The sequence below is a fragment of the Macrosteles quadrilineatus genome, unplaced genomic scaffold, assembly GCF_028750875.1.
Source record: "Macrosteles quadrilineatus isolate MER2022 unplaced genomic scaffold, UCM_ALF_1.0 Scaffold_8__2_contigs__length_117827958, whole genome shotgun sequence".
Lineage (NCBI taxonomy): Eukaryota > Metazoa > Arthropoda > Insecta > Hemiptera > Cicadellidae > Macrosteles > Macrosteles quadrilineatus.
In genome coordinates this window covers 44,217,845-44,241,770 of record NW_026542601.1, presented here as the reverse complement: position 1 = coordinate 44,241,770, position 23,926 = coordinate 44,217,845, and the positions used below count along the sequence as shown (strand labels likewise).

The window sequence follows — 23,926 nt, the reverse complement described above, 5'->3', positions numbered from 1 at the left end:
GCATAGGGAAATAACTAAGAGAGTCAATAAACCTCACATTGTCAATCTCCATCAAAATGACCTTGGTTCCCCGCATTACAAGTTTCGGAGTGAACTTTGTATCCTCCAGCACATACTTGAGCAAAAATTGAAAATCAAAGCCCTGTCCATTGTGAGCAATGACACATACGTCTTTGAAAGTTTTGCGAACTTGCATCACATAGTTCATGAACTGATCAACTGGATTGGATTTAAAGATTCTTGTACGGTTTTCACATGTTTTGCAACACTTTCCGTCAACACACTCGTGGCAAAACTGTTGGGACACACACAAATTTACTTTATGGACCTTAGCGTCTGAATCTGAGGGGAGGGACTCATCTTGGCGAGTTTCCAAGTCAAAGAAAATAAACAGAAAATCTTTTGACTTAGGCTTTCTCGTGTCAGGTTTCATATAACATTTGTGGTTAGGGTCTTCAAATGAACTACAAGGTTTACAGTATACCTCACCACATTTATGAGGCTTGGACCGATCTCTAACCCGAACCAGTTTCCCACAATCGAGACATTTCTTTACATTTTTACATCTATCAATTTCATGTGCAATAAAACATTCCTGGTTTCGATAGGTCATGTTACATTTAGGGCACAGAATACCACCATTCTCCACTACACAAGGAGGTGAAATAGATTGGCACTGTGAGCAGATGTTTGAGCACCGATGCTCTTTTTTATGGTCGTAGGGGACATGGCAAGCTTCACAAAAGTATGCACATGCAAATGCAGCAGTCAAACTGTTAATTACATTGTAATGACCATTGTGAAACAACAAGTTAATTTTCAACTTGGGGTTCTCTACATTTCCCTCAAAGTAGACATCACGACCTTTGCTGTCATAGTTGTACACAACAATTTTGTAGTTTGTTAAAAACCCCTGAAATTTTTCTAGTTCTGGAATACCTGCACCATTCTTGGGCATATCTACTCTAGCACGACGAATGAGCTCTTGTGCTCTATCAGTTTGTCTCTGCCTACGATCTTTACAAATCAGATTATAGTCTGGATCATTTGTTACTTTAGCTATAGCCACCACCAAAGCTCTAGGGAGACACAAGTTGTCCTTATTATTAATGACAACAATTCCTTTCCTTGCTTTACACTCCTCTTCAAAAGTATTGTACATACCCGGGCGAACCCTACCTAATCTTCCAGATCCCACAGGGAGGTTAATTCGAGTGCACTCTACTTTAAAGGTGTCTGTCGATTTGATTGTTTCAGAGTTTGACTGTACAATACCCCCAAAAATTTGCCACAATACGTCCTCATTAATTTCACTAGCCGGCCGAAAATTTACATAGCCAGGTTCCTTAGATTTCAAGTTAAGACTTTGTAGAGTAAACCCCAGTTGATCATTTTCAAATGCTTTCTCTTTCATTTCTCTAACGATTTGACCAAAACCTTGTCTTAGCCAGTCAATTTCACTTGTGTTAGGGGGAGGATTTGAAAATTTAAATACTGTTTTACTCCCATACAATCTAAATTTATTTACATAGGTCTCATCTTTATGTAAGAATGTCACAGGTTTTACTACATTATCCAAAGTAACTGTTTTTTCCAACATGTTGCAAGTATTTAAAAAGTAGGTCTAAGAAATAAAGAGTCAACTTACGTATGGTACAAGTAAGCTCCTGGCACAACACAAAAGGAACAAGAGCAAAAACACGTCCGTCACGATCAAGCTCCTCAATGAGAATGAGGAAAAACACAGTAAACTGTGTATATACACGCTAGGGGTGGCACAGGATGTGTGCCATCTATTCTTAGGATGGGGTTCCCCCTAGGTGGCAGATGGGCTCCCCTTGGTAGGGGACGCATAGGTATGCGCGCGCATCACTTGTGAAAGCTACAAATAGTATAATAGAAACAGTTGTTTCAATTTGCTACTTATAACATGATTTTACAAAATATAGCCAATAATTATTTCCAAAACACTATAAATTGATAATATTTATTAAATAGTGTAGCTATTTTAGCTACAAACTGTTTTTATTGATGTTGATAGGTCGATAACACAAAATATCAATACATTAACTTTAGCTTTTAATAGAAATTAACAAATGTTAAATATAAAAAAAAACATTGACTGGTGGATAGTGGATGATAAGCTGTATTCAGAAACACAGCAATATTAATTGTAAAATAGCCACTATAAAACTTCGTTTTGATGCTTTTTTATCTCCATATATTGAACAAAATCTATTTTCATATGCAATACAAGACACTATACGGTCATCAATCTTGTCTAACTAACATTAGATGAATATTTATATAAAGAGTGGGAAATGTCAATTACTGGTTTTATTTTGTCTTGCTGATATTTTATCATAAGGTTTATAATACAGTATTTCACTCAATACAAACTCAAGCTTACAGTGACAATACACAAAATGCTGAGTCACATAATTACGCTGAAACATAAAAGTCTGAGCTCTGTTAGTCACAAATACTGTTGTCAGATTTGTTGTGCAACGTTGAAGCTAAATATAGGTAGATACGTAATGGGCTAAGTCACAAAATAACGTGTGTTAGAACTATAAAAGGGAAAATTTGCATATCTATTACCAAATTTATGATACTTCAAAAGGAATGTTAAAAACACATATAATAACTTTTCATGACTCTGTATTCGATAATAGCCCTTTTCAGCTGAGATCTTCGAAAATCTTAATTTCCGTACACCAAAAACAGTGATCAGCTGACTATTCCTGACATAAACATTACTTTCGCTACATAAATATTACTTTAACTACACAAACAATACTTTGAAAAAGTTACAATCAGCTGAATTTTGCACTAAAATGTAATTGTACTTTAGATTTGTAGCCATCAACACAAAGAAACAAAACATGCAAAACACACTCTTCAACCCTACGGAAGTGACGTATCTCCAGCTATAAATATCATCCTATCACTGTCTGTTTATAACCCCACTAATTGTTGACGATTGCATCTGTTGTAGTGTCAGTTATTCTAGCTAATCAAGGATTAAGTTATAAGTTACAGAAATACAGTTAAGTCAGTAGAAATTGTCCTTGATTAAATCATTTAAATAAGGTTATCATTACTATAGAATCGTTTTTTATCAGGTGTTCTGTAGATGTTTTTTCATGTTATTCAATACATCATTAAATCAAATAGAAATAACCCAAAGCAAATTATAAAAAAATCATCAATACTACCACCCTAGTGTCACAAATATGAGTTAATAGACTTGTTTTGGTATAATACAAAAAGTGAAATTATGTTACAATAATATACGTATGCATTACGATCTTGGAAAGAAAGTGAGGTTAGGTAACATTAATTACGTAGGAATATGCATTAACAGCTATTATATTACTCTCATCAGTAACTAGTAAGATTCAAACCCAGGACCTAGTCTCTAAAGGCTCACACTAGACCACTAAGCTCCCTATATTATACCACACAGAATATAAACATGATCGGAAAAGAGACGATTGGTGACTGGTAGGATTCAAACCCGTAACCTTAGGCTCATACACAGACAGGATACTACAATACGACACCAAAAATCAGTATATCATCCTGACCAGAAATTAGACGTTTGGTGACTAGTAAGATTCAAACCCAGAACCTCTGGGATCGAAGGTCCACACTCAGACACTTAACTCTCAATACCATATCAAAATATTACCCGAACCAGAAATTATACAATCGGTGGCTGCTCGAACCTGCAACCTCTGGTATCAAAGGTTCACGCTTAACTCTCAATACCATACAAAAAATACAAAATATCATCCCTACCAGAAGTGAAACATATGGTGACTGGTAGGATTCAATCCGCAAACCTCTGGGATTAAAAGGCTCATACACAGACAGGAGATTACAATAAAACACCGAAAATCAACATATCATCCAAAACGGAAATGAACATTTGGTGCCTAGTAGGATTCAACCCCGCAAACCACTGGGACCTAAAGTTCATATACAAACAGTTAACTATAATAATAATAGTTTTTTATTGCTTTAAGACAGTTTTTACATTGTATAGCAAACGTCAAGATTGAATACAATACATGACATATAATATATGATATAATATATAAACTAAGGTAAAACTTGGGTACTACAATACAACACCGAAAATCAACATATCACCCCAACCAGAAATTAAACGTTTAGTGAATGGTAGGATTCGAACCCGTAAACCTCTGGGATCAAAGGCGCATACACAGACAGGAGACTACAATACAGCACGATACCGAAAATAAACATATCACCCTTAACCGGAAATGAAATATTTCGCGACTGATAGGATTCAAACCCACAAACCTCTGGGATCAAAAGCTCATACACAGACAAGAGACTACAACAAAACACCGAAAATCAACATATCATCCTTAACCGGAAATGAAAGTTTAATGACTGGTAGGATTTGAACCCGAAAACCTCTGGGGCCAAAGGTTCATATACAAACAGTTAAGTACAATACAACACCGAAAATCAACATATCACCCCAACCGGAAATGAGACATTTATTGACTGGTAAGATTCGAACCCGAAAACCTCTGGGATCAATAGTTCATATACAAACAGTTAAGTACAATACAACACCGAAAATCAACATATCACCCCAACCGGAAATGAGACATTTATTGACTGGTAAGATTCGAACCCGAAAACCTCTGGGATCAATAGTTCATATACAAACAGTTAAGTACAATACAACACCGAAAATCAACATATCACCCCAACAGGAAATGAGACATTTATTGACTGGTAAGATTCGAACCCGAAAACCTCTGGGATCAATAGTTTATACACAGCAAGTTACTAGAGAATAACATTATTCAGATTACACGTCATCACAAAAATACAAACCATCCATGAAATGTTAACATAGGTGTCTCTTAGCAGGAGTTGGCGGGAATGTGAGGTTAGTCACAAAAATAAAAAGTAAGGTTAGACCACGTGGGTAAAAGTGTGGTTAGACCACGTGGGTAAAAGTGTGGTTAGACCACGTGGGTAAAAGTATGGTTAGACCACGTGGGTACACCTAAAGTGAGGTTATACAACATGGGTGTTAGTATACCTAAGGTTAGATGCCGCCATCTTGGATTTGTCTTAAATCATTGGGTAGCCTACTCCTGTACTAGTGTTCTCGACTCGAGCGGCAATGACGTACTTTGCACTCTTATTACACAACTAACTTGAAAACGTATATATATAACTTATATAACTTTAAGTGGTTATGTTTAACCAAACAAACACGTTAAATGTAGATTAAAACTATAATCGGAAGAATGAGTTCCATTTACATAAATATTTTGAAATATTGAATTCTTTAGAGTTTCGCGTGTTAAACCACACTCAGACAACAATTTTACTCTTCAAAGATTTCAAGTTATTTGTTTAATCTAGATATTCGACGCATATGCAGCCATGCAAAATCGAAGCACTACTGCGTATGTATTAGCAAGCTAATAAAACCCATTATATCAACCAGGTTATATAATTTCCAACCAGGCCAATGTCAAACCGCCTTGAGAAGTGCACAAGGTAAACTGTTCGTTCGAGTTAAGTAAGGGGATCAAACCTATAATTTTCACACATTTCCTTCTAGTTGCTGTTGTCTTAGGTGGAGGAAATTATATTTCTAAAAGATTATTCTCTTAACATTAGAAGATAATATATTATATTTGTTTTCAAGATTATCTTGCTTAGGTTAGTAAAGAATATTCGTATGTCTTTTAGCAGAGTAAGTTCTTTAATTTTGGGAAATATTTGTTCACAATAGAGAGGTTCGTGCCTTTTTGTTTTATATGAATTGACACTTCAGTAAATAATTTGTTCGAAATCACCGGATCGCAGTGCTAAATATGGCAACAATGGTAACGGTGGTAACAATAACACCACCTGGTTGATATAATGGTTTTTATTAGGTTGTCAATACATACGCAGTAGTGCTTTGATTCTGCATGGCTGCATATGCGTTGAATATCTATATTAGTGGTATTATTGTTATACCGTTACCATCGTTGCCATATTTAGCACTGCGATCCGGTGATTTCGGACAAACTATTGACTGAAGTGCCAATCCATATAAAACAAATACCCCCGCCGCAGCAAACCTGCAGACTAAGCGAATTTCCATTTGCCTGATTGGATTTACACTAAAATGTCTCACATTTATTCACATTTATTCCCTATTTAAATCAAATCAGTTTAACACATACTTAGGTTTGCTGCAACAGGGGGGGTTAAAGTGTTTTTTATGTAAAATGTTAATAGTTAGTAAGAAATAAAAACATTTTCCAAATTTGGGCAAAATATGTTAATAAATAAGCAAACTAAAACAGTTTACTTATCCTCCATATGAATAACATGGGAGTTTTAAATTTAATTTTTTTTTTTGAATTTTCTCCGTAACCATTAGGCGCATTATAACGCTTCAATATACTAAATTATTTGTTTTTTTAAGCTCTACAAAATAGTTTGGAAAGAAATTGCAAAAATTTAAGTTTTTGGGTCAAAAATGGGAAAACCCCATTTTTACCCCATAAAAGCCCCCATAAACCCCCGTTCCCATGGTCCGATCATGCTGGTTCGCGAACTCGTTCGAATAAACGTAGGTTTACACGTTTGTACCAAATTTCATCAAAATCGGATCACTTTTGCTCGAGTTATCGCGCTAACGGACACATACACGCATATATATATATATATATATATATATATATATATATATATATATATATATATATATATATATATGAATTTGAACGGATGCTATTTTTGGCCTCTAGGGACCTCAAAACGAAAAAAAATCGGTCCCGGGTCCAGGTCTTACCATGAGTACTACGGTAATAGCTTATTCCCTATATGGGAAATTCGCTAAAAAGGCACGAACCTCTCTCTTGGTACACTATGGTAACACTAAATATTGTAATGACCGTAACAATGGTAACCCTAACAATAGTAACAATGGTAGTATCGGTAAAAATTTCAATTCTAACCATGGCAATGGCTGTCATGATGGTAACCACTAAATGTGATAACAATTGTAACACTAAGTATTGTAATGAAGAAACCAATTGTAACACTAACATTAACACTTAACAGCGGGAACTATTGTAACAATAGAACACTAGTCAATAGAAATATAGTTAGCAATGGAAACGTTAAATATTTTAACAATGGTAACGGCGGTAACAACAACTATGGTAAAATGGTAACCACGGTAGAGATGGTAGTTTAGATGTCATCAGTAGGTATGATGGTAACGGACAACGGTGGTAACGATGGTGAAGATTTTAAAATTAGAATTAATCATGAGATGAAATAATTCCACTACGTATATTTAATCTATGTAAGTAAATTTATCTAGGGAATCCATTGGTTCTTGTAATTTTTATTGGAATCGACACTGGTTTTCCCAATGTTGGGAAAACATAGTGATACTACAGTTTTTTTAATGTGTTGCGATACTAAATATGATAGTTTACAGTACCCTAACCTTTCACCCATAATGTGGAAATGGAAGTATCAAGACCATTTACAGTATACTTATTACATAACAGTTATATTAGCTAGACACTAATTAATGAGCAACTTAAAAAATTATATTGTAGTTTTGAGCATAGAATCAAACATTATAATTATATTAATCGAAGTCAACTAATTATCATTTGATTCAAATCCTCATTTGGTTCAAGTCAAGAATTTGTTTTCGTGAGTACACATTATTCCAATTTTAATAGCGAATAAGTAGCTTAAACTAAGGTACAATGATATTTTAATCATCGACAAAGAATAAGGACAGGTCTATTAGGTATTTCTATAGTGGTTTATTTAAAAAAAAATTATATACAGTAGATGATTTAGTGAAGGTCAATATCAGTATTTAGCGATAGCATTTCCCTACTTAAAATAAATCTTTTCTAACCTTAAGGTTCAAAAAAGGGACAAATACATAGATAGGTATAAAAAAATTATCTTTTCATCTCCAAAAGCTAACTATCATAATTTTATATTTAAAAATGTCAATCTTATTTAGCTATGAGATAGTCCTTTTAACATACGAAATAGTCTTGTTAAGCGTGAACTCATCGTTTATAAAAATACTTTTAATTCGTGCGTTTAGGAAAAGTTTTTGTCGAGAGCCTGCAGTTGATGGCGGCAACACAGCATACATTTCAGTGTCAATTTAATGTTAAAAGAAACGAAGGCGCTAAAAACTTAAAAAGATCAACTATTGTAGTTTTTATTACCTGACTGGAGTTTTATCATCCAATTGTAAAACCTGGAGTAATTAGGTTAACGCTTGCAACGTTAGTAATGGTAATACTAGAGGAAAAGTAATAGTTTATATTCACTGTGTATCCTTTTATGTAGTTAAATAGTTATTAAGTTTTTAGAATGGCAATAAATAAAAGTTAAGCATTAAAATGCACTAAACATGCAAATAAAATAATATATCTTTAATATTTATTTATCATCAGAAGACCCTTTTTACATGCAAGTCCTAACAAATTCAATTCAATTCAAATGCTAGCAAAATTAAATATGAAATTTACGACAGCAAATATAGTTATAAATATGATGAAAATAATGTATAAAATAGGTCGTTACCCTATGATTGACTATACTGTACCACAAATAGATACCATATATACCTTAGGCTATACTGATACTATATTCTATATAGTATGGTATATCATGGTACCACTACCACCAATACACAGTGAGCTAAAGTCCATCATGCATTCATTGACTTTACTGAAGTAAATAAAACACCTCATGAATGCAGTGTTAAACAATTTGACGAGACCATTTTAACCGTTGTATTAAACACGTCTTAAACATTAAACAAGTCAATGAATTAGTATCATACACGTGCCAGAGTAAAATGGTCGCAATGTGGTCCACTATAATAGAAGCTTTATGGTCCATAAAAACATCTTCACGTACACACTTTTTAAGAAGAAACATCTTGATGCATTGCTCAATGTATGTGTAGCCAACAACGGAATATCTTAATTGCGCCAACGTAAAACAACTTTATTTTGCTAATGGCTTAAGTATATAAATTGAATAATTTAAAAACGAAGGTTACTGAGCCCACAGAGGCTGTTTTGGGATTATGTCTTTAGTTATTGACTGTACACATACCGATAATTAACATGTAATCTAAATATATAAAAGGCAAAGCCCTCACTGACTGACTTACTCACTCACTCACTCACTCAACACTAATTCTCCCACTTCCCATTTACCTAGGAGGCTGAAATTCGGTACACCGATTCTTTGGGCATTAAATAGGAAAACTAAGTAGTTTTCATTCTGATCGGGCTTTCGGGCTCCGCCCCAGTGGCTCTGGAGTTTCCCATTCATATTTAAAAGGATTAAAGAATCTTAACAGCTGTTTCAATTAAACAATTTGGTTCTGTTCTATGATGTTCAATAGCATTTAAGTTACAAGGATTACCAACAGGGTGCAGCACTATTATTTTTTTTAAATTTATGACTACAGCCAATTTGCAACCAAAAGGTGAGTGAGCGTAGCGAACAAACTTCAACCAGGACGTGATTGAGCCATGCGAACGAGCTCACTTGTGAAGTTAAACGGGGCAAAGCCCGCGGGTACAGCTAGTTATATTATAAACACATTGCACATTTATAATCAATGCTCTTAAGCATGAATCCAATTGTTGTTGGGCTCGATGTATATCACTATGATGCCACATCTTCTATTCCCCTGGTCCTCATTACGCATTGTTCAATTTTCCCCGGTCCAAATCTCGAGTATGCGACGCGTACCGAACAGTCACACTTTGTAGGCACGTTTGAGGACTTTAAATTTTGCTGGGTGTTGTTAGGCAGCCATGTTTGTTTAACCAAATTACTCGCTGTTTGTACACAGTCTCACTGATTAGCCGTATTATGTTTGTATGTCTTTGTTTATTTGCCACATAAATCATTTCTTGCTCTTTTCTCTTACAAGGCCATCTTATCTTTTCTGGTTTTCACTGAGCAAATATTAAGTAGTCCAGTGAGCGCTTTCACATTCAAATAAGGTTCCGTTGAGCAGGTTTTAGGGTTTGAGGTCTTATGAAAAGTGTTTTGCAAGTATACGTTTACAATGCTTATTGTGCAAAAGGTTTCTGGCAAATTTTGAATGCCTTACAAACGAGACTTGCGAGAATAAAAAGCTTACTCCTAAGACGTTCTTTGTATATGCGTGGTCCGTTTTCAGCAGTTCTTAAAAACGTCATTTAGACTCTATTTGTATAGGATGGTGGTCTTAATATTTTGGTACTTGAGTTGCTGGTAAATTTTGAATGCCCCGTAAATGTGGCTTAACGGTGCACTCTTAGAATAAAAGACTTAAAATTACCTAGAAAACAGCTCTTTAACATGCTCGTGCGAGTGTCTCTTCTCCGTGCCTAAGAAGTTCTTTGTATCTGCATGGTTTTCAGTGATTCTTAAATAACATTAGGGCCGATGGTGGTACTTATATGTGTCCAATTTAATTATACATGTTGTGGAAACCACCCTGTTTTGTAAAAAAAACCCATAGAAATAGGTTATACGGGAAATTCTATAAATCTCTCAACACATTGTCTGATTATAGGATAAAGCAAATATCCCTCATTTAATTGTAAAATTGAAGATTATTTTGATCTGAAATTAATATGTGATAAGATTATAAGTTTAGAGGGAGTTGATGTTAATCATATTATGTTACTCTGTTATTTTAAAGTAAATTGCTATATTATTTACTATTTTGTTACTGAACTAAAGCGACAGGCACCAATAAATTAACAAATTAACGGTATAGTCTAAAAAAAATAAACCAATTAACAACAATCATCAAAACTCACATTTCATATAAATGACATAAACATACCTGAAATTAGTGTTCAGTTCTATTATGATGATAAAAACGGGAGTGTATTTAGCTTAGTTAAAAATTCCTAAAACAACCTCTGAAATTGGTTCTGACTCAAACCATCCAAAGAATTTGTTCAACAGAGTTTTGAAATATTTAGTGTTTACTTAATACAATTGCAAAACAAATCTTATTCATCTTTCCACCACTATGTACTGTAACATGAAATGTTAAAATTAGAAACCTCGCTTTGATAAGATATCAGCTATCTCCGGATTTGAACTCGACGCCCTTCTGACCTAATGGTCGTAATTCAGGCGCAATTATTCAAATCTACACTTTCAACTGATAATCCTAATTTGATTGGGGCTCAAAGCTTCTTTTGTTTGATTTATTAGTGAATTAGTGTGTATAAATTACATAAGAATGACTTGTATAGCGTATTTATTTGTATTCTGTTTATTTAGACATAATTTATTTTTGTAAAAAAAATACAACCGACTTCAAACGCTCTAAAAAGAATGAAATAATTTCAATAAAGTAAACTTTTGTATTAGGCAAGCTCACGTATTTGAGGTCGGCGCGGCTCAAACTGCAAATATGATTGAAATTAAATACTTTGTGTGTATTTTGAAAATCAATAAATTGTAGCTGGATAACATAAATATATAAAAAACATACTGAACTGTTTTGTTTATATATTAAAGGAAATATTTTCTTGTATTTTATGTTTACTTCAGAATAAATGCATTATGTAAATAACACACACAAATGTTCTATATTAATAGGAAAATAATTTAGTTTGATATTATGATAGGGAAAAGAAGCTAGTTTAGTATTAAAACATTACTTTTCCAAGTTAGAAACATTTAAATGCGTTATAATCTTTTTAAAGATACTCGTTAATACCACTATAATGCCGATCTCTGATTACGGTAATAAAATAACACTTAACGCATAACTATGAAAAAGACATGCAGATTAACACCTTTAGTTATAGATTATAGATAGTCACCTGCAATATGCACACCTTCTTTCAATTTTGTATCAAAAATCATCATAGAGCCGCGCCGACTTAAAATACGTGAGCTTGCCTAATACAAAAGTTTACTTTATTGAAATTATTTCATTCTTTTTAGAGCGTTTTAAGTCGGTTGTATTTTTTTTACAAAAATAAATTATTTCATGATTTTTAGTGTGATTGTATAATTTTTTATGTATTAATTACTTGAGGTTTTTTGATAAGCAAAACTGTTTGAAACAATCAAAAGTTCAACAGAACAATCATTATTTTAAAACTGCTTGAGTCACCTGTTCAGGTTACACAATCAATGGGTATGAAAATAAACATTTTTAGATATTCCTTAAGAAAGAAAGAGTTGTCCATTACATTAGGCCTAATGAAAAACTAATTGTCTTTTCTAGATACATTGAAATGTCAGACATCATCGTTTCCTGCAATCGGTGTACTTCTACATTATAAAAAGAAATACAGTAACGTCTCAAGCCTTTTGGAACAATATGAAAGTTATTCCTCAGCCACCAGCACTAAAAAATCTCTAAAAAGTGGAAAATTGGTCGTTAACACGTATAGTACCTTTGGAAAATATTATATGAAAGATTGGTTCAGCTAAAAGTGGTGTAAGTCATGTAGGGGGTTTTGTTCGCTCAAGATATAGCCTAGTCGAAATTGCAAATCATCTTCCTCTAGGACTTTCCGAAGCAGGCATAATAGTATTGATATGTTATAGTAACTGGGTAGAGAATATTAATAAACATTCCACATCTGCAAATGAAATATGTATATTATGAAAGATTGGTTCAGCTAAAAGTGGTGCAAGCCATGTAGGTGGTTTTGTTTGATCAAGATATAGCCTAGTCGAAATTGCAAATCATCTTCCTCTAGGACTTTCCGAAGCAGGCATAATAGTATTGATATGATATAGTAACTGGGTAGAGAATATCAATAAACATTCCACATCTGCAAATGCATGTTTAGTAATTAAAATATTTAACACTTTTAAGACAATTGACGATTATGCACTGTCACACTTCTTAGGTCGTGTAAGGAATAATTGCATTTAATTTATATTTAGACCTGTTTTACGAATGCTTTGGTTTTCACAGTACACCTTTATTTGTCAATATCATACAGCTATTCACTGAAACATATATGTTTTTGTAAGTCAGAATATTAAATACTAATAAAAACAGAATTACTGTATACACAAATCAGGTCAAACGTTTAAAATGCATTTTTTATAGTAACCAAAACAAAATGCATTTTTCTCAATATGATCAATATGAAGCAATTGTTTCATGAAGAATTGTCTGTAACTTCATTTAAATGGTTTCAACTAACAGCTGTAGGAATGTTATTATTATTTATTGCCTTCTCTGCACAAATGTAAACAATCTGCACGTAAACAAAATAAATGTTGAATATTTAAGGTTTTCAGAATTTTTCACCGAAACAAATATTATACTTAAACATAATATATAAGGTACCAAATAGAAACTCTCCTGGTTATTTTGGTGGTGGAACCACACTGATCGGTAAAAGAATCACAGAGAAATTGGTGAACATACATAGGAAAAAAAAAAACATCGCCACAAACAAATTGAGAACCTCTTTGTTGGTAGTGGGGAAGTCGGTTAAAAATTAAACGTCCATATGTTTTGTCCTACATGCATTACATAAGCTCGTCTATCTCATCGTCGTAAAAAGTTGGAAATACTGTAGTTGGTTATATAATTGATTATATATACACACACATTTATTATGCATCGGTGTATGCTTTCAATGATTATGTGTATGACGAAAAGGTTTTTATCGTATCCCCGTCTTAAATCACAGGGCTCTCACCTTTGGTTAAAGCTTATATGTTACCTCTTAGAAAAATGTAAATAAGTTAATAATTAAAAATCCGTTGACACCAAATGTAAAGACTGCATCATTAACTTCTAAATGCAGGCGTCTCATTTTTATGTACCAGCTGTGGTATATTTTAATTATGTCTAACTAGCTGTACCCGCGGGCTTCGCCCCGTTTAGCTTCATAAGTATTCGCATGGCTCATTCACGTCCTGGTTGAAGTTCGTTCGCTACGCTCACTCACCTTTAGGTTGGAGCTCGTTCGCTGCGCTCACTTGCCTTCAGGTTAGCTAGTTCGCTACGCTAACTCGCCTCAAGGTTGAAGTTCGTTCGCTACGCTCACTCACCTTTTGGTTGGAAATTAGCTGTTGTCATAAATTAAAAGAAAAATTAATAGTGCTGCACCCTGTTGGTAATCCTTGTAACTTTTATGCTGTTGAACATCATAGAACAGAACCAACTTGTTTAATTGAGACAGCTGTTAAGATTCATTAATTCCTTTTAAATATGAAAAATCATAAGATTAACATGGGGAACTACAGAGCCACTGGGGCGGAGCCCGAAAGGGTCTTTGAGATTAGAATATGCTTTAATGTTAATCGGGAATGTGAGCTATCATCATGCCAAATTTCAGCCCAATCCGTCCAGTAGTTTATGCGTGATTGAGCAACAAACACACACACAAACACACACACAAACATACACACAAACATACACACAAACTCACAAACTTTCAGATTTATAATATTAGTAAGATTCTCATAACAACAATTGTGTAGAGCTTAAAAAATAAACAACTTTATATGTTGAAGCATTCTTGTAGGTACGTAGTAGCATAGACTGACTACTAATAGGTTGAAAATTCCTAAAAACTGTACATTTAAAATTCTTATGTTGTTCTTCTTGAAAAAAGGCTGTTGTAATTTGCTTGTTTAAGGACGTATTTTCATAAGTTTTGCAAATTAACTTATTTCATCCTATACTATTAAAATTTGATCAAAAGTACTTTTCCTCTAAGCAAACCTAAGTACTCGTTTAATATAATATTATTAAATGGGGAATAAAATATGAATTCTTAAAGAAAATATGTAATTAAATATCCATTTATACAAATTGTAATTCGCGTAGTCTGCAGGTTTGCTGTGGCTGGGGTATGCAACTAAATAGGTAAATTACATTGGTGCAATCTGTCGGGAACGCTAAGCATAACAGTAGGTAATTTTTTTCTAAAAGCGCAACTTCAACGTGTTATGTGAATATTTCACCTGTATTGATGGTATTAAAAATAAATGTAGCCTTAAAATATAATTAAAATTATAATTAAATAAATATGAATGGATCTAAGTCGAGTTAATCTACGTACTGTTCATTTACATCTTTGTAAACAAGAGAAAGATAATAGCCCCCATTATCTCTATTTGCCTGAAGATTTCTTCTTCCTTATGTAATTATTCCATGACCTGATTTTGTTTTAAGTATGGAAGGTAATTAGACACAAATTTCTTCGACTTACCTTCCAAAAGAACTTACATATCTAACCAAAACAACTTAAAAGAGCGGCATTTCTATAATAAACAACTTATAATAGTGGTATTTTATTGCTATTTAATGCAATCAATTCATGAATACATTCCCTCAAAACATATTGTTACACAAATTGTTAAACTAAGAATGGTTATAAATGAACTTCCATTTGGGTTTCTTCCAAAAACAATATAATATTTATTGTATACGAAAGATTCTGTTTATGACTTAAAAAATACATACTTTACAAAACCCATGGTACAGGAAATTTGAATTACAAAATGCAATACAAAATCTGAACAATATATTGTAGTATAACAACTAAAAATCTAAATTCGATTTCTCTCTTTTAACGGATTTCCCTATAAGGAAGTAGCTAAAATGTTATTTAAATAGATTTTATTGAAAATTAATTCAGACAAATGGAAATTCGCTTAGTCGGTAGGTTTGCTGCGGCGGGGGTATTAACTTAACACCCCACTTTTTTACTATTTTAGGAGTCTGCAACAAAATATTACTTCGATACGATTTTTATCTTTGACAGATTTACACCGAGTGCGATGCTACACAACTGTTCTGTCTTGTCGCAGAATACCTTGTAACAAGGTACCAATCCGGGGTTCTATGCACCAACCTCGTGATTTTAAACTTAAAAAGACTTTTTTACTAACCAGAAGGTTGCCAGTTCGATCCTGAGAAAAGTCAGTTGCTTTTTAATACTTGAAAACTAAACCCTGCGGTCCTTGTATATTTGGATTTTATTGTAATAATCCTGAATAAAGAACCAAGTGTTCCAAGTCAGTACAGCTTTTATTATCAGGGGATTGGCTGGGATTGGATCTGGGACTTGAGTGCAGAAAGTCCGCGATAAAACATTAGACCATCCGCACACCTTCCAACAAACACACCTTGAAATAAACCTTGAAAAACATAAACGAGATTCTACTAAGTTATCATTAAATCCAGACAATACTTCTTGGTCAAACACTAAATTTGCACAAAAGAATTCCCAGTGAGCAGTGGTTCAGTCGTTCCGCTGTTCCTTCTGTCGGAACGGTATTGTATGGAAATAGACCGGTCTTTATGATAATAAACGACTTTTTATAGAATAACAGAATTGTTGGGAATTGTGGACAGGAATTCTTAAGGTGTTATTTATTGCTTCGAGATGTTTTATTGCTCGGTTTTCAAAGGCCACTGACCACAGAGGTAAAGTTTAGTTTTTTTTTTGTTTTTTTTTTTTGCTCACCTGGCTTTTGTAAGTGAACCATTTAATACAAAAGTTCCTATCTTAAAAACATTTTAAGAATTGGATTCACAAATTTTCCTCAGTTAATGAAAAGTCTCTTAGGGTAGTTGCAATGAGAAGCGAAAATAGCAGATATGCTGATTATATTTCCAGTAGGGAAATCACAAACTAAAATTCAGAAAACTTTGCATTGCAATTTTCAGTTATACCTCCTCCTTGTGCCCGTGGCAAATAAAATTATTACTTTAACATCACCGCTCTAAAACGTGACCAACAATATATTCACTGGTAAAAAAATAATAAAAAGTCTACTGTCAGCTATTTCTATGTCTACTGTCTATTCACTATTTTTGAAGCTGTATGTAAATATATGATTTCAAAAACTTATAAACCCGCGATTGCCTTAAAGAACAATGGTGGAATTGTGATATCAGCAAAAATGTCATATACTATTTCAATAGTATTTAACATCTAGCTGGTGTCGGCGTTTCATTTCAACATACTGTCCTAAATTAGCAGCAAATATTTTGGAAAAACGTGTTTACAATAATCCAAAATATAGAGCGAAATCACATAAAGAACAGTAATTTTCAACAAAAAGCGCCGCCAGAGGTTTGATAAATGTTTCGATTTAATTGGCCAATAATCAATAGATAAGTGGGTCGTTAGCAACAAGTTCCGGACTCTGAGAAATCTTCGTTGCACTTGATCATTGACAATAATCGAAAGTTGTCACAAGTGAAATCTAGAACAGACTTGCAAGAATTGACTGTGAAAGCTTAAAACTGGAGTTTCATATCCTTATCTTTTAGATCTTTACACCTCCACGTCATTATTATTGTCGTGAAGTTTCTAAGACTATTGTGTAAACTGTCTTTGAACATATGTAAAACTTCTTTTGGGAGTTTGTTTTGTGGAAGAAATTATCGAATATTTTTCAGATTTTTACATTTATTACTACAGAGCACTATTTTTGAGGGTTCACAATGTTTTGGAGGATAAAATTTGAAATTATGATGAGGAAACAAGAGTCTGGCTCGTATCATCGTAGATTTATTTTCTAGGCGTCCAGTGAAGTTGCAAATAAAACGAACCTTTTTGAGGCATTTCGGGGACCAATCACTTTAAAGGAGATTTTAAATTATTACAGATGTAGGAATAAGGGTTGTTATAATAACTACTCCACGGGCTCCACCCCGTTTGACTTGATAAGTAATAGGGCAATTAATGAAATAATGGATAGTTTTACACAAGGTTTCTTCTCATCATGACGAACATTTAAAGTATATGGTTTATGAAGGTGTGACTTGTAGTTTTCTCAAAAGTTCATGGGTACTTTAGGCTTTATATATGGATACGGGTTGTTTGTTGTTGAAGCCTGTAGTGTTTGAGCTGGTAAGATGTTAATGGTACCCTATGCATTTCATTTCTCCACCTTGTGTGGCATTTTCGGGGGTCTTCGAGCGTTAGAAAATTAAATACAGTTTCGTTATTAGACATCTCTACATTATGCAAAAATCTAAATTTAAAAAATCAAATACTGAAAAATTACAATTTTTAAAAAAACACCAGAAACATGAATCGTAAACTAATTGAATATCCAATTAATTAGAACACATACGATCTTAAGCTGCCTTTCAGATTCATACAAAAATAACCGCTTGTTCTTCTTGATTGTAAATTAAAGGCCTGGTTATGCTCCACTCGAAGCAAACGGAAAAGGTTAAAACCCTGACTAAAGCTACGGAAGCAATATTAGAAATTTCGATATCTCTGATAACATTCTTCAACCCCAGGTCATTGTTTATCGAAGAATAAAAACCGGTAAAATCTGCTTTTAGGGCTTAACTTCGATACTTAAACTACACTAGTAATGACGGAGTGGCTTCAAAAGATTACGCAATTCTTGATGCTTTTGACGTGCATTGTATTCGATCTTCTCACCGACCCGTTACTGTGGGGCAACTTCAGTAGTTTTCCACAATGTTTCAAGATCATAGCGGGGATTTCATCCGTGGTATGATAAAGGGTGAAAAACTTGATAAAAGCTTAGCTCGTGGCCAAAATGGTGATCAATTATTCAATTTATTCGAATGTCTGTTTTTACGTTATTTGTTGCTTTAGATCTGGGAATGAATGAAGGCCTTGATAAGTAAATGTGTCAAAGTCATTAGTTCATCCTTTTGCGGGATGTTAAGGATAGAGTTAATCAGATGGCTAAATTTGTGTTTCTTCTGGCGTTGGATTTTCATTATCAGACTTTAATCTTTGAATATGGAGAGTATTACCAGTAGATTTCTCATCCTTATGGAAAAGCTGAAGCTAATTTTAGTGTAAGTTATGTACGTCGCACTGTAGAGGTAGTGTTTTGTTTACAATTTGTTTCTTGTTATTTTGGTAATTTTTAATAACTCGTATAAACAAATAAATAATCTAATCATAAACAATAACTGGTCACCTAATCAATAATCAATCGTTGAGATGGGGACGCCACCTAGGTGCGTATTTTAACCCAAATATGAGTGAAGGATGAGTGTAGAATGGTGTGTGATGACCTGTGTAGCTTTGTTATTGACTAAGATCAGCGGTTTCATTAGTCAGGATCATAGTTATATAACCAAACAGTAAAGCACTAATCATGAAAATAAACATAAAATATCGTCTACACTAGCGATCAGTGTCGACCGTGTCGACGTACATTTTGAGGCTAGTTCAGGTCTGATAATTAAGAATTATATCATGTATTACTGAATCCATGAAAATGAATATCATTGCTGACTATTTATCATAAGTTTGATTGGAAGGTGAGACAAACTGTTATTTTCTATAAATCTGATTAATCATCTACAACAGTTTCAGACACACTAGCTCAAATAATTGTATAGAATTGGTCATGATAATGGTGTATTTATATACTCTTCCTTGTTGCTTAAAAGCTACAATAGTCTTCATGAAATCGCATATAAAGAGGTCAGCAGACAAAATATCCAACGTAGAAACAGAAACAATGTATTAACTTTCGATATCAGATCAAATATACCTCACCCTAAATTATTGTGAATGAAGGTCAATGAATGAACTGCGAAAAATTTCTTTGCAATTTAAACGCAAATTATAAACAACAGAACGGATTGTTATGATAGTACATTGATAACACTATTGCAACACACAAACACACACATACAACCATTACTTACTATTACCCAACGAACTACTTAATTACTCTATTGTTATGTTACAACGTTAGCTATGAAGAAGTCAGGCTTCTTCTGTTTAGATGCTTACACTGGGCTTGTATTCCCTATACCTACCACTTACTCTATTACAATTTTTTTCATGCAGGGTGGCTGAAAACTAACTTGCCCCCCCCCCCTTAACTTTTCTACAATTTGAGATATTTTAAATCGGTTTGCGGCAACCTTCTTAGAAATAAGGGGCTACAATAATTATGGTTAATTTTGAAAATTTTGTCCTTGGGGGTAAAGGGTAGCTCAAAATTTTCTAAAGGCAAGTATAGTCGAGTTTGGTATCATTTTACAGGTCTTGACAAAACTAAACAATTGACATAAAGAAAGCCAAAATCGGACCACTAATAACAAAATGGCGCCCTAAAACGTTTCAAATCCAAATAACCATGAGGGTGGCTGAAAATTAACTTGCACCCCTTAACTTTTAAGCCTTTTGGTTTTGATATATTTTAAATCGGTTTCCGGCAACCTGTTTAGATATGAGGGGCTACAATAATGATGGTATATTTTGAAAATTTTGCTCGTAAGGGTAGTGGTGGTTAAAATTGTTAAAAAGGAGGTATGGTCGAGTTTGGTATCATTTTACAGGTCTTTACAAAACTAAACAATAAACATAAAGAAAATGGAAATCGGACAACTAATAACTAAATGGCAGCTAAAATTATTAAGACAATGGTTATTAAAAGTAATTTAAACTGCCACTTTGTTATTAGTGGTCCGATTTCTATTTTATTCGTGATAATTGTTTGGTTTTGTCAAGACATATAAAATCATACCAAACTCGACCATACATCCTGTTTGAAAATTTTGAGTACACCCCACCACTTAAGGGCAACATTTTCAAAATTCACCATGGACATTGTTTAAACAACATAATTGACATTCATGACGTTCGTATTCAAGTTATCGTCCGCCCCTTAAGTGTTACATATTATATTACGCGATCTGGTGCGTGCGTTCGATTATATAATATTTTGAAATTAATTACTCATATTTGAGAGGTGCAAAACACCTCGATACACATTCACATTCGATACAAAAATATTTTCCATTATAAGTTTTTCAAGAGTTCTGCTATTTGGGACAGAGACAAATCCAGCAAATTAAAAACCACGAAAATCGGTCAAGCCGATCTCGAGTTTTAAATGTTTGGACAGGCCCGACTTTGTTTTATGTGTTCATATATAAAAAGTTAGATTTTCTTTTAAAATTTTCCTACAGAGCTCTGAAACTCGCAATCCAAATTTTAGTACTTTTTTCGTCAATATGATTATAAAAGCATCAACAAACATTAATTGGTGGAAAGAGTAAACACAGACTTATTATTTACTTCAATAACAGTTGAAATGTCAGAGTAATGTAATTGCCTGGTCAAACGTCATCTTACAATCGTCGCCGCTATGAACAATTGTCGACAATCGAAAGCCACAATCGCTCATCACAGAATCAACGCTTCAGAACAATTCTCCATGGATTTAATTAATCAATAAGAATTATAACACTATAAAGGGGGTATGTACAATATTATTCATGGTTGTATAAGGAAATATACTCTTTAATTCGATTGAACTACATATACAAGTGTGCTGCTGTTAGGTAATTTTCTTTCACACACATACACTTTTTAATAATTTCCACTACCTTTTTAACTCAAAGGGTTATTAGATGTGAACTAAATCATCATTTGATTCCTAAAATGTCCCCATCAACAGATATAAAAAAACCATCAGTATAAATCAACCTTTAATGTGGGCTCTATTCATGAAAAGGTCATTCAACTTTTATAAAACCTGCCACAGCTGATTCATGAGGATGAGATGACTACTCCAGCACAAAACATTTAAATTTATCATTTGTTGAGATGTTGGCAGGCTTTCAAACATATTTGGTGGTTAATTTTGTTAATTGTTTTCATTAACAACGCCAGTGAAGCTCCCACACCCTACAATTTAAAATTTGCTTTACGCTCACAATTTGTTATAACACGCATTCAGTGAACTTATGTATGGACCAAAAAAAAGTCACAGACGTTCAAACTTTGAGTATAATGGCAAAGGTGTATTCTTAGGACAATTTTGAAGAGTATCGTTAAAACAGTATAAGTAAACATTTATTCAAAATAAGTTTTTAAAGAATGGTTGCGGTTCACCAATTGACCTGCTTCTCTTCTATTTAATTTCGAACAATTTATAAATTGAACTGATTCTAAATTTAACTCATTCTAGTAAATCAACATTACCAAAAGATGTTTAAACGTTTGACTAACCCTTTACACTTGCGAAAACAAAACGATTTTTTTTTAAATATCTAAGAAACCTTTTAACGAAATTATATTCTCTTCTTACAAATCATAAATAAACAAAACATAATTGCGTTTTTGAACACGTGATTTTAAAATTGTGACACAAAAATCTTACCTTTAGGAACGAATTTCTCGATCTTAACGTCCGGAACAGTCGGCATTGTGGTATTCACTTACACCTGGGAAGATAGATAAAGAGGGCAGTTTGACAGGTAAGTAAGTTAGACAGAAAGGAAAGAAGGAAGACCCGCTTCGTTTGCGAGTCGGCCGAGAACTAAGTAGTCTAGAGAAAGAAGATTCCCCTTCCACGATAGCCTCTGGGTTAAACGGTTAGTCTCTTTACAGAGCTTTGAAAGTCTTAAGGAATGCTCATTGCAGAATGTGACATTATTCACAACCTTGGGTAAAAGAAAATGGGACGCAATATGCTTCCCTGCAAGCTCCCTAGAGGAGTCTAGAGGTTTCATAGAGACATTTTAATTTTTCAACTGCATTTGTTGTTATAACTGTTCATTAGTATTTCCAACCACCTTTTTCCTTTTTGGGAAATAAAATGGCATTTTTAAATACAAAAGCATTAAACACTCCCCTTGTTTTATTCAAGGACACGTAAAATTAAATACACATAAACACTAAACACATAATTCATTCAATTGAAATAAATTTATTTTCAGATAGTAAAACTTATAGTAAGGCTATGTACAACAAAACACTCTGAAATTAAGCCCTGCAAAGCAAAGCTTGAGTGCAGGGACCAAGTCGCAACATTACACGTATATTAATGATATAATAGTTAAGGATTATATTTGTGGTGACTTTTTTTAACTATGTGTTCCTCTCACTTGTTATTAATAAATTTAATGTAAGCGACAAGACTGTCCATACAAAAAGAAAAACAAACCTAACCTAAAACTCTATATACTTAATTTAATGAGGTTTTTTTGTTACTTCCCTTCTTCAGCCACATCTTTACAATATTACGGTGTAATTTCAAAGCTTATGATCTAGCACAGTGACTGATGGTGATAAGGTAATATCTTATAGGGCTTCGCCCCCTGGCGTTTGATTTATTTCTAGAGTTTGCTTTCAACGTTTCAATGATCCAGTGATGCTGACTTTATAACATCATGTAAATTATAATTCAACAGCTGATTCTTCAATTAAATGTTTAACCACAGTCAGATTGCACATTTTAAGAGACGACACAGGATAATTTATTTTATAATCAATCACTCTTTATGGTAGAGATCTAAAATTAAAAAAAACCTTTTCCCTTGAAAGTACAAAAATAAGTCAAATAACACTTGTGATAATATATTAACACTTGTACGGTTTACTCGCAAGACGGCAAATGCATATAAAAGATGGTAAGCGTTGATCGATTTCGACTGGACCCAATGGGTACGGCTTCCTCTTAGTAATATCTATATAAATAAAATTAGAGTTTTGTCTGTACATTGCTTAGAATAATGAACTTTTTGGTTATTTTTACATTTCATAGGTCAGAGAAACCGAATCAAACCTTATCTCAATTTCTGTCTGTCTGTCTGTCTGTCTGTCTGTCTGTCTATCTGTCATTCTCTTGGTAACGCTAAAATACGCACTTTATTACAACTACTCCTCAATAACTATAGCACTGTCCCGCCTGAAACTTATTTTCCAAATACTATACATATATGAGATGGTTTTAGACGTATTTCATCGAATATGAGACAGTTAGATATTTAACAGTAAACCCTTGAAAATCAAGTTTTTGTCGATTTTTGACGTGGAATTTCTGGAAGCCCATGTTAACCTTATGAGAAATGAAATTATTGAATCTTAACAGCTGTTTCAAT

General features: G+C 33.5%; 1 protein-coding gene across 2 annotated transcripts in view; it reads right to left on the bottom strand.

Moving 5' to 3' along the window:
- Positions 1 to 22,368, bottom strand: part of LOC129001311 (putative inorganic phosphate cotransporter) — a 73,717-nt gene extending 51,349 nt beyond the window's left edge. For both annotated transcript variants that reach the window (XM_054428562.1, XM_054428564.1), the window contains exon 1: positions 22,204 to 22,368. In XM_054428562.1, the coding sequence (XP_054284537.1) occupies positions 22,204 to 22,249 (46 nt within the window). In that variant the 5' untranslated portion in view covers positions 22,250 to 22,368. The remainder of the gene's footprint in view (positions 1 to 22,203) is intronic.
- Positions 22,369 to 23,926: the final 1,558 nt, after the last annotated feature.